This window comes from Delphinapterus leucas, chromosome 10 (assembly GCF_059928025.1).
Source record: "Delphinapterus leucas isolate spDelLeu-1000000601 "Yukka" chromosome 10, BTC_Dleu_Yukka2, whole genome shotgun sequence".
NCBI lineage: Eukaryota > Metazoa > Chordata > Mammalia > Artiodactyla > Monodontidae > Delphinapterus > Delphinapterus leucas.
Genome location: NC_143138.1, coordinates 37,117,821 through 37,129,874, shown reverse-complemented (window position 1 = coordinate 37,129,874; position 12,054 = coordinate 37,117,821). Strand labels below are relative to the sequence as shown.

At 43.9% G+C, this 12,054-nt stretch overlaps 1 protein-coding gene across 2 annotated transcripts in view; it reads left to right on the top strand.

The window, feature by feature from the left end:
- Nucleotides 1-500: 500 nt before the first annotated feature.
- Nucleotides 501-12,054, top strand: part of ZFAND3 (zinc finger AN1-type containing 3) — a 316,031-nt gene continuing 304,477 nt past the window's right edge. Inside the window, exon 1 of one of the 2 annotated variants that reach the window (XM_089917979.1) lies at nucleotides 501-588. Coding sequence is in view for 1 of the 2 variants with exons in the window: in XM_022581805.3 (XP_022437513.1) it covers nucleotides 1,555-1,625 (71 nt within the window). In the remaining variant the exon portion in view is untranslated. Of the gene's footprint in view, nucleotides 589-1,440; nucleotides 1,626-12,054 lie in introns of those variants that run through there. The other variant, XM_022581805.3, reaches the window with a different exon arrangement.

Genomic DNA, 12,054 nt, shown 5'->3' with positions numbered 1-12,054 from the left:
TGAAATTAATCAACAATCGCCTCCTTCTCACGATTGGCTGAAGCTCAGAATGGGTTCAGGATAAAAGGCAATGAACGTTAAAGGACTCGTTTTTTAGCGCCTCAAACTTTTTGGTCACTTACCAGTTTTCATCACTAATTTGGCCATACCTACCCTCCCAAAACCGAAATGTCCCCTCCAGAAAGAAGAGAGGTTCTCCTAGCCTAGGCATAGGGAGTGGACTTGTGTCTCTGAGGTTGGGGACACCGATGTGGTTAGAGGGGCACGGAACCTGACCAAGACACTACCCTCTCTCCCCCCACCATTGCGGGTGCGGAGAAGGGGAGGGACGTTTCCCAGAAGTTCATCATTGCCAAAGAGAAACCGGTTCTCTGGGTGGTACAGGAAGAGTGAGTTGGGTGTGGGAGGCCTGGGAAGAGAGATTGCCAGGGGTTAGCAGTTCATTGAGAAATGTCCTCCGGCATCGCCCGGGACCAAAAGCGAAGGGCTCGCGGACCTGTTGGATAGCTGAAGACCCCAGCAGCCCCTGGAAGACCGAGCTCCACTTCCGGGTTTGGAAGCTCTCCTCCTGGCCCTTCCCAGTGCCAGGTAATGGGATTCTCCGAGCGCATGCGCGGTGCTCGGCCGCCGCTCTGGGACTGGTTCAACTTACCCTAAACAACTAATCTGCTCCTCCCCCTCTCGCTTGGGGCGTACCATTCGCGTTTGGGGGGGAGGTAACGTGCTCCAGAGTATCCAGAAGCCTGCTCCCCTTCTTCAGACAGGGGAAGGTAAGTTTCCTTAAGATTTTAAAAGTTCCAAGAATAAGAAAGCCTCCGAGGCCTGTCGTTGAGTGATAGTTCTACGGTCTCGGCTTTGCCCACAGCCCCGTCCTTTTCCTTTGAGGCGCTGAACAAAGTGGCACGCCCGGATCCCAGCTGATCAGCTGCTGGGCTTTGGCGGCGGCTTCCCCCCGGCGAGACCATTGTGACTCCTCGGGAGGGGTGCGTGAGGAGGGGAGGGGGCGGAGCGGCCATTGTCCGGTCAGCGCAGCCTCCGAGGGAGGGGAGGGTGTTACGGAGCGAGCGGGGCCCGTGGTTTCACAGCGGCTGCCGTTACGCTAAAGCCGGCGGGGGGGGCCTCAGGTCCTTCCCAGCGCCGCCGCACGGGACATCGCTCTGGCTGGGAGCGGCGGTGGGAGCCGCCGAGGGCGCCGGGACTTCCCTCCTCCCCCGTGGTCCTCGGTTCACCCGTACGCCCCACCTCCTCAGCTCCCCTCCCTCTACTCCCCCCGGCCCCCCCATCTCCGAAGGCCGAGTGGTGCGGCCCGCCTCCAGCTGACCGGCCTGGAATCCCGGCTCGGAGCCCCGGACTCGCGCCCGCCCGCGCGCCCGCTCCCTCCCCCTCCCCCCGCCCCGAGCCCCCCGACGCCGCCGCCGCCCCCGCAGCTGCCGTCGCCGCCTCCGCCTCCTCCTCCTCCTCCTCCTCCTCCTCCTCCTCCTCCTCCGAGCGGGGCCCAGGCCCAGCCGCTAACACCGCTGCCGCCGCCGAGCTCCGACGCTGCCGCCGAGCACCATGGGAGATGCCGGGAGCGAGCGCAGCAAAGCGCCCAGTCTGCCGCCTCGCTGTCCCTGCGGCTTCTGGGGGTAAGTGCCCGGCTGGGTGGGGGCGGGGGCCGGGGGGCGGGCGCCGGGGCTGCCCGGGCAGGCCTCGCGGCCCGGGGAGGCCGGAACCCTGGGGGCTGGGCCCAGGCCGGGCCTGCGGGGAGGGGGCAGGGGCCGCGTCCTGGGGAGGGCACCGGGTGGGGAGCTGGGGGTGGGCAGAGAAGGCCCTGCCGGGGGTGCGCTGCCACCCTCGGAGACTCGGCTGCCAGAGGCTCGGGCCGAAAAGGGGCCGGCCGGGCTACTGGTGAGGGGGGCAGGGCTGCGTTCAGGGATGAGGGGGCGGCGTTGGCACCTCCCGGTGGAGCTGGGGTGCCCCCTTCCCTTGGCTTGTGGAGGCCAGCCCTTCCTCCCCTCCTTGGTATGAGTTGGTGCCCAGGAACCAGGAGGGTATTTCCTCTGACTTTTTCACCACCCCTCCTCCCTGTCCCCCAGAGACTTGCATCATCACTTCCCAAATTATATCCTAGTGCCCCATTTGCTTTTAGGAAGCTGTTCACACGTCACCCATTTTTAAAAGTCGAGCCCAGAACCCAGGCTTGGGTAAAGTTACAAGACTGTTGAGGTCTCATCTTATTTAAAACACGTTTGTTTCAGAAGGTCTGTAAGATTCCCTTGTCAAAAAAAAACTCAAGTCAGCTTGGCTTAGGAACGTGAGAGCCAACTTGCTTAATTGGCTCAAATTCCCTTCCGTCCCCATTTTTTTTTTTAATGATAAAAATATTCACCTTGGCCAGCCTGTATTATTGCTTGGCCATCCTGTGTTAGAGTGAAAATATTTGAGGTGGGAAATCAACTTTTCCACCTGTAGTTACAGTTTAAATTCTTCTTGTTACACTTGGAGTTTTTATGGATTGCCACCCCTCTTACCAGACAGGTGCCTCCATCATAATTTATGATTCTAGATCTATTGTAAGGAAACTGGAGACTTTGAAGGCCAGCTTTTGTGATTTATCTCTTTTTTTGTTTTATTTTCCAAAGATTCAGTATATTTGGAGGTGCATAGAGGCAGTAAGGAAATGATTATTTCTGGTGAGGGCATCTTGGGAAGATGTATTGAAGTATTTTATCTTTACTGTCTCTCAGATCCTAGGGATGATTGAGGTAGAAATTAAGGCTATGGTTTTGGGGAGTGCAGAGAAAGATTAGAAAGTGGATCTTAGTGTAGATTTCTGTGGAGTTTGTCATATCCAAAGGTTATGACCAAAAAAATCTAATTTTCTCATCTTTCAGCCTTTTCTTTCTCAAAAATTTCTTGGTGAAAGGATATTAGCGAAAAATAAGTTACGGTGTTACCAAAAGTTCTGAAGATGTGAAAATATCTTAGGTTTTATAGTCTCCCCTTCTTTTTGGCTTGAAAATAATTGTGTTGCTTGCTAAGTGCTTTCATAGGCAATCTAATTCCCACAAGAATATTAAGTGGGAACCATTCTCTCTTTTATTTGTAGATGGGAAAACTGAGGCATTATTTATAAACGGGAAACTTGCCTTTGCATTCTGGGATTTCAGGGTGGAGCTAATGAGGTCTGTAGAGTGCTTAGTACCATCACGTTTATGACATCAGTCTGCTGCCCTGGAAAAATCTGGTGTCACAAGCCTCAGATTGTAACTCATAAGAAGACATGTGGCTCAGAGAAAGTAGCTGCCAGTGGCAGCTAATGCCCAGGATGTATCAGAGGTCTTTTTCCTGGCAACATGTTAATGTCTTTGGGACCATTATTATGAGTGGAACCCACATTAAAAGATTTACATCAAGACTTAGAAACTGAGCAAGGTTCTGAGTAATGCAAGGAGAGTTTGGTAGTAGAGAGGAATAGTTACACTGATGCCATAGTTGACTTATAAGCAACCAGGGCTGCTTTTTTGATACTTTCAATATAGCACTTTTTATGAACTGCAATTTGCCTAACAAGAGTTAGGTGAAACTAATATCTTTATGGTGGAAGCTGTTCTTTTTAATGTGTAATGTTTTAACCTTTCCTAAAGGCGCCTGTGTAGTTTGCAGTTTATACCAAAGTATAAGGAAATTGCTGCCTAGTTTCCATTATATCGTGACTGATTTTGAACGTTTCCCTTATTGCATGGGCTACATTCATGTTATATTCATTAAGTAAACTTATAATGTATTTAGCAAATATTTGAGTGCCTCTGATATTATGGTAGACAAGAGGGTCACTGGCACCATTCTCTGGGAGCAGGGGGCATAGAGGAGTAAAAACACCAGTTACAATGAAGTGTGTTAGGCTTGGAATAGGGTTTGTTGGGAGGGGCACCTACTCCAGTTGAGGTGGATGTAGAGGAAGATAGCCTGGAGGGTGATGCCAGCCTAAGCCTGCAGGAAGATTAGGAGAGAATGGAAATAGATAGGGAGAAGGGTGTTTTCTGTCAGGCAGAGGGGAGAGCATGGATGAAGGCCTGGATATTAGAGAGAGCACTACACATTTGATCAGCTGAAAGTTCATTGTAGAGGATTGGTAGATTGTGAAGAGGGGTCAGCTAGAAATGAGGCTGAGATGGTGAGAGCAACTGGTGATACAGGGCCCCATATGTGATGCTTCTGACTTTGGATTTTTATCCTGAGTGCACTGGGGAGCTGTTGAAGAACTTTGAGTGGGTTGTGAGGTGATTTTCTTTAATGTGAAAGATTACTAGATGATCTTGAGGGTGGCCTGTGTATGTGGGTATGATTATGTGTGTGTGTGTGTGTGTGTGTGTTTGTGAATGTGGTGTCTGTATGTTTGTGGCATGTTGTAAAGTCCAGAGGTACAGAAGACTTGTCAGGAGGAGTGATCCCCAGGGGATTACTATACCTGTATAGTGGCCAGGGAGAATGGAGAGAAGTAGATATCAAAGCCATTTAGGAGGTAAATTGCCTTTGCCCTTCATGAGCATGAAAGTGAGTGTGTTCTTTGGAAACTTTAGTCAGCATTGCACTCTGCGGAAGCCGCAGGTCTGTGAAGTCAGCTAGCCAGGGTCCACACCCAGTCCTTTGCTGAGGAGCCTCTTAGCAGAATGTTCTGGTACTAGCAGACTAAAGGCAGTTCCTTTAGGATTGCTCTTCTCTCTAGTGACTTAGGCAGAAGGACTTGCTGCCCAACATTGTCCACTCAGGACACCAATCAGTGGGGGTTGGTTAACATAGGAGAGCTTTCAGGTGGGTCTTGTGGGACTGCAATGAGAAAGGAGAATGCCTAGAGCAGCATGCAGTGCAAATGTGTTAGTGCTTCGAACACTCAAAATTTCTAGTTTTCTCCTTGGTTTTATATTGTGAAATTGAGTGTAGGTAATTAAGTTAATGTGTTACAGAGAGACCACTGGGAAACTTTGCTACCTTGGAAATTGTTGAAGTTTTACTAAAGTTGCAAGGTGTTTGTATAGCACATAAATGTTTTTAGGGTTAATGACCATAAATGGTTTTTTCCCTGAGACATGGACTTAAAACTTTTAGTGAAATACGAGCATGAGCATTTTCTTGGCTTATTTTAGGCATTCAGTAATCATGCAAAAAATCATGCTAGTTTATAATTGTCAAATCTGAAATGAAATAGTCAATTGGTGCATTTTCTTTAGTTGAAATACATATGTAAAAGCACTTTTAAATCATATAGATATAAGTGGTATTAGTTGAAGCTACAGAATGTACTGAGGGATATAGATTCTTCACAGATATTTTCAAAAGTTTTTGAAAGAGCAGACCTAGAATATTATTAAAAAAAGACAGGAAGAAGACAATAAGAATATCCTGAGTGTATTATAGGGTGATAGAATGGGTAATTAATTAGGATGGGGGAAAGATGGACTTTATTTTCGAATTCTGCATATTAAGTATAAATATCTAATTACAATTATTGATATTCTGCCTTTATAATTGGAGACAGTCTATCACAATATAATTTAATGGAAACTTTGAGAAGTGTTATTCTTTTCATAAGTAAATTTAAAGTGTAGTAGACATAAGTGTTCAGTCTGATATTTAGGGAATAATGGAGTATTTTATTTTTTAAATAAATTTATTTATTTTTGGCTGCGTTGAGTCTTTGTTGCTGCGCGCGGGCTTTCTCTAGTTGCGGCGAGTGGGGGCTACTCTTCGTTGCGGTGCTCGGGCTTCTCATTGCCGTGCTTCTCATTGCCGTGGCTTCTCTTGTTGTGGAGCACGGGTTCTAGGCACGCGGGCTTCAGTAGTTGTGGCATGTGGGCTCAGTACTTGTGGCTGTGGGCTCTAGAGCACAGGCTCAGTTGTTGTGGCGCACAGGCTTAGTTGCTCTCCGGCATGTGGGATCTTCCTGGACCAGGGCTCGAACCCGTGTCCCCTGCTTGGCAGGCGGATTCTTAACCACTGTGCTACCAGGGAAGTCCCTGGAGTATTTTAGATATGGGATGTATTAGGTAAACGATTCATTGTTTTGATTAAAAAAAAATGTTTATGATTTATTTTCTAATGAATCATGTCATAAAAGAAATATTACATGGGTACATTTTCTTTAGGGAAATAGATTTTATTAGTATTTCATTTTTGTGATCTATTCTGTTGAGAAGCATTTTACTTACCAACTAGATCTGCTAGATAATGATGAATTTTAAGTAAAGATGGAGTTAGGGCAGAGATCAAGAGTAATCTCACAAAATAAATTCTGTTCCTGAAATGGTTACTAGTAGAAAGTTGATTCAACCAAGATACTGACTAGTTAGCTTAAACAGAAGTTATTTATTTAGTTTTATTGTTTCTTTTATTTTCTCTGAGCCCAGGCTTTGGGAATTGCTGTAGAACTCTGTTTCTGTCACTCTGTGAGTTATATGGCAAGTTTGCTTGGCTCCTAGTAGTGTGTGGCCCTCACACATTTTTGATTTATCAGTCTCTTGTCTCCCAATTGGAACATGTTGCCACACTTCAACCAGCTTAACCTGGGCTTTCAAATTTCATGTGAACACAGCATGAATCACTAGTTAATCAGTAGAATGTTCATTCCAGTGATGTCACTAATTATCCATCTGATTATAAAACCCCCTTAAACATTCTCTTAAACACAAAACAGCTCATTTGTACAGTTTTACTTTTTTTGTTTTTTAAAGATTTTATATTTTTAGAGCAGTTTTAGGTTCAGAGCACAATTGAGAGTAAGGTACAGCAATTTCCCATATACCCCCTGCTCCCTCCCATGCACAGCCTCCCTTATTATCAGCATCCTCACCACAGTGGTGCATTTGTAACAGTGATGAACCTACATTGACATGTCATTATCACCCGAAGTCCATGGTTTACACTGCGGTTCACTCTTGGTGTTGTACAGTCTGTGGGATTGGATGAATTATAGTGACATGTATCTATTACAGTGTCATATAGAGTAGTTTCACTGCCCTAAAAATCCTCTTTGCTCTTACCTATTCATCGCTCTGTCCTCCCAACCCCTGTCAGCCACTCATCTTTTTACTCCATCGTTTTTTTCTTTTCCAGAATGTCATATAGTTGGAATCATACAGTATGTAACATTTCCAGATTGACTTCTTTCACTTAGTAATATGCATTTAAGGTTCCTCCTTGTCTTTTTGTGGCTTGATAGCTCATTTCTTTTTAGCACTTTAAGATTCAATTGTCTATATGTATCACAGTTTATTCATTCACCTACTGAAGGACATCTTGTTTGCTTCCAAGTGTTGGCAATTTTGAATAAAGCTGCTATAAACATCCATTTGCAGGTTTTTGTGGACATAAGTTTTCAACTCCTTTGGGTAAATACCAAGGAGTCATGCAGTTTTACTTTGCATTTTTGAATTTTGTGTGCATCTGAAGATGCAACATGATTTAAATGAAGTATTCACTGTCAATACGTTTATCTATCTGCCCCATTTTCCTGATTACATTTGAGTATCCAGAAAAATTTGCCCCTTTGCAGTGATGGAACATGGGGAGATAATTTTATTTTTTAAGAAAACATGTTCTTTGTTTACATTGGTTTGAGACAGTAGCTTTTTAGAGTTAGATCCAGTTAACATATAGGATATAGGCTCTTTTGGTATAATTCTCTTCTCCTCCCCATTCATCTCCTTCCCATTCACCACTCTCCTCCCCCCATTGCCCTTCCCCCCCCAAAAAAGAGAACACAGCACTTTAAGTCTACTGAAAAGTTTTGACTAAAAATCTCTTCATAGTCTTTAATAGTATTAAAGTTAACATTAATTTTTACAAGTTAACTTTTTTCTAGCTGGAAAAATCAGAGGGCCAAGAATTCTTTGAATAAAGTTTTTTGAAATGAAACCCTAGTGTATTAAATATTACTTATTGAGGGCAGAGTATGAAGATGGTGAGAACTAATATAATTTGGCTTTTTTTATTAGGTCATACGGAGGTGTGTCTGTGCAAACTGATGCAAAGTTTTGAACTACCACAATTATAGATCAAGATTGAGGTTAAAAGTTCTTTTTTCTTTTGAAGAAAGGTTAAGTTCAGTATCTGATCAAAGCTACATGTAGGAATTTGACCAGTCACAACTCAAAACTTGTATAATTTTAATCATACACTTAAAAAACTGTCCAGGGCTTCCCTGGTGGCGCAGTGGTTGAGAGTCCACCTGCCGATGCAGGGGACATGGGTTCGTGCCCCGGTCCGGGAAGATCCCACATGCCGCGGAGCGGCTAGGCCTGTGAGCCATGGCCGCTGAGCCTGCGTGTCTGGAGCCTGTGCTCCGCAACGGGAGAGGCCACAACAGTGAGAGGCCCGCGTACCGCAAACAAAACAAAACAAAACAGTCCAGATTCAGGCTTGTTGTGGGACTTTGTGTCAGAGTGGTTTGCAAAAGAGGGCCTTCATTCCAACTGGGTGGATGACACTGATGTCTCTCGGTTCTGGTAGGGGCTTTGAGAAACAGGCTGATCCTGCTTTGGGCTGGGTCCCTATGTAACAAAGTTATGTTGCTGAATGAGATATTTAGATATAAGGAAGAAATTTCCTCTGTGTGTTCAATGCAGAAGGGAGGTTAAAAAGCTTTATTTGAAGTTTTTAATAACCAGAATCTAAGACTGCATTCTAGAATTGTTCTGTCCAGTATGGTAGCCACTAGCTACATGTAGTAGTTTAAATTCATACTAATTAAAATTAAATAAAATTAAAAATTCAGTTTTGAGTTACACTAGCTATATTTTAAGTACTCTGTATCTCAGTAGCTGGTGGCTACCTCGTTGGGGAACACAGGTATAGAACACTTCATCCTCCCAAAATGTTCTGTTGGACAGTGCTCTTCTAGAATGTTGATCTGATAGGCAGCCAGGATTTTCAAGCCTGTTTTTTTTTGCTTTTTTTCTAGTTTTATTAAGAAACAGTTGACATTCAAGCCTATTTTCTTGTGAGTTCTCTAGATCCGTGTTTTCTCTCATATTCTGAAAATGTGGGGCGTTTGATTTAGCTCTGTGTTATTGTTTTTTTTTTTCCCAGCTCCAACATATTTTATTTCCAAAGGGGGAAGCAGTCCTATTGTTAATTCAGATTACTGGAAAGTGCTCCTTTGATCAGTTTTGGGAACTAAAATTTCAGTACAAGTTAGTCTATAATTTGAACTTTTTTTTTCATGTTAGCTTTTGGGTCAGTCATCTTTGCCCCTTTCTTCAGTCTATTAAACTGGCAACCTCAGAGGCCTATACAGGGAGATGTTGGACTAATACAGAATCTTTTTTTTTTTTTCTTTTTTTTTTCTCTTTAGTGAGAGAAGTTTTGAAGGTATTCACCTTGGACTATGACTTTTGTAGATTCACAAATGTAAATCTCATATGACAGCTTTTGATATATGATTAAGGATAAATGCATTGGATTTTCTGGTAAATTCAAGTCCCTCTGTACAGGGGAAGGTGGAGTATGTTGGAATATCCAGCAGCAGTGGGTAAAACCAAACTGACCTGTGATGTATCAGACTGAGGGAATGGAACAAGATGAATGAAAATGCCATGTCATCCTTGAGGCCAGGGGACAGAGCTGCAAACAGTGCCTGACCTCTGAAGTTGTGGCTGCAGCTGTTCACTGCTGCAGGAAGGAAGAATGCAGTAGGAAGAAGATGTAGTGCTAGCTAACTGCGTCTGTTCATTCAACTGTACCAAATGTCCTGTGTTATAGACAGGTGCAGTTTTGTGTTAGGGCAGAAGAATGTCCTGGGAAAGATCATGGATTGCAGCTGTGACCACTCTGGTTGGGGGAGAAGTGGGGATGAGGGCAGACCACACCACAGCATTTTGTGTTTCTAGTTTGTGGACAGGCTCTATTTAGCCTCATTGCTGCCTCATTAATGTCCTGGTAAAGAGTTAGGTTGGTGTTGTTGCACTTGGGACCTTCTGGGGAGTGCCTTTTCTCATTTCTTTCTGCTAAAGTGGATTGACATGGAGTAACAGTTGTTCGTGTCTTATCTACCTCTTGGACTCTTACACACAGGTAAGTTGAAGTGCATTTATATGAATAATCACACCCTGAGCCACACTTCCTAGAAGGAGAAGTATTCTCATTATTCAAAAGTATCGCAAATACTCTTCCTGCAGTCATTTGGTTTTCTTACATGGTTGTGCTGGTAGCATTCCTGAACAGGGTGTGCGAAGTTTTCTCTAGCTAATGGGTACCTAATGGGAAAAGTGGGGCAGGAATTCGGAGAACATAGATTGGGTGGGGGGCTTTGCTGATCATGTCCATGCTTTCAAAGTCTCTGCCTATTTCAGGTCATTGTTTTTCAATTTCAGCCCTTTTTAGAGTGCTTTATATAGATGGATGTGCTGGGAAAGTTCTCTCCTGAAAGAATTATTTTTCAACATAATGAATGAGACACAAAATAGATTGAATAATACAGTCATTCTTAACTGTCCAGGTGTGTATTAACCAGCAAGAAATAATAAACTGGAGGTGGGAGAGAGTGTGGTGTATTTCAGTGTATGTTGTTTCTAGATTTATGATTGCTTGGTTTCTGTCCTGGGGATGGATGGATGGTATTCTTCCTTTTCTTCAGATGCCACTGAAATTCAGAAAACCAGGTTTTTCAAGTCTTTGTGTTTGCATATGAAACTTTGCGTGTATATACAAAATCTTCACGGTGTATGACCCTATACAGTTTTATCTAGCTTGCCTTTCCCTTTTAACATAACACAGAGCTGTGGTACTCACCTTTAAAAATAAAGGTGTGTTTTTGCATGTTGATCCACAAAAGTCCTTGCTTAGAGGAACTTTTGTTTTATTCTTTTGTTGATTAGGGGGACATAATCATGTATTCTCTGAGACCTGTATTCCCTGTTTCTGTGTACATATCACTGTTAATTAGCTTTACCTGTTGTTCATGTCATCCCCCCCACCCCCAGTACTGAAGCACTTTCAAGATGTGTTTAAACTATGCATTTTATTTGTAAAGCTAATCTTTTTCTTCACTGAATGTGGGGCAGGATCTAATCATGGAACAGTTGCTGTAACAAGTGATAAAGATACAGTCTTGAGTAGAAGTGTGGAGTGTTACATGATGTATACTAAGAGTCTCTTTGGGGGTTTATAATCTCAATAATATCAGTATGGATTAATTTAGAAAATGATAGTCACAGTAAAATCTTATCTGTGGAAGTATGTGTCCCTAAAGGCTGCATTTTCTTCTTCTTGGTTTTAAGCTGTCTGGTGACTAGATATTTATAATCCCATAGTTGAAAGGCCCCTAGGTTTACCTGAATAGTTTTCATTGTAGATAAATTAGATACTTATATTGTATGTGTTTTTGGTTGGAGTTAGGGACAGGAAGAATGGACTGTGTTGGTTTTGTGTTGAAATTTGGGATGCAGAAAAGTCACTGGACAGTATCAGACACCTGATTTGGAGGTGAGTTGGAAGAGTAAGGACACACAAGGTGGTCAAGGGGGAAACTGGGGTGCAAGGAGGATGAGGATGGGGAAATGTGGAGTGGTGGTAATTAGGAATGAAGATGCTTTGTGATCACCAACTTCTAGTCAAAATATGAGAGGTGACCACATCTGTAAGGGCTCGAGAAACTAATGTGAACAGGTGGTGTGGGTGAGATTAAAGAAGACATTCTGTTTTTTCTTGAAGTGTTGGGTGTGAGTCCCCAGAGGTCTTACAGGGAAGTGCTAAAGATCATAGGATGAGAGCTGTGGTGCACATTCCAAACTAAAGTTTAGTGGAAGTGGCAGCAGCTTTCAGCAAAATTAGTGTTCCATCTGTTAGAAGCCCATGGGCTGTTTCTTCTGCTAAGCCTTCTCAGCCAGTTAAAGGATGGTGCTTCGTGGTGTCTCTGCAGCAGACCATGGAGACTCTGCCTTCTTTCCTTTATTGGTATTGCCACAACCAACTCCATTCCTTGGGATATATTGATATTTTTCATCTCCCTTTTCAACCTCTAAGCCTGGTGTGGAGAGTTCAACAAAGTTTTGCTCATTTCCTCCTTTACTTGCTGTT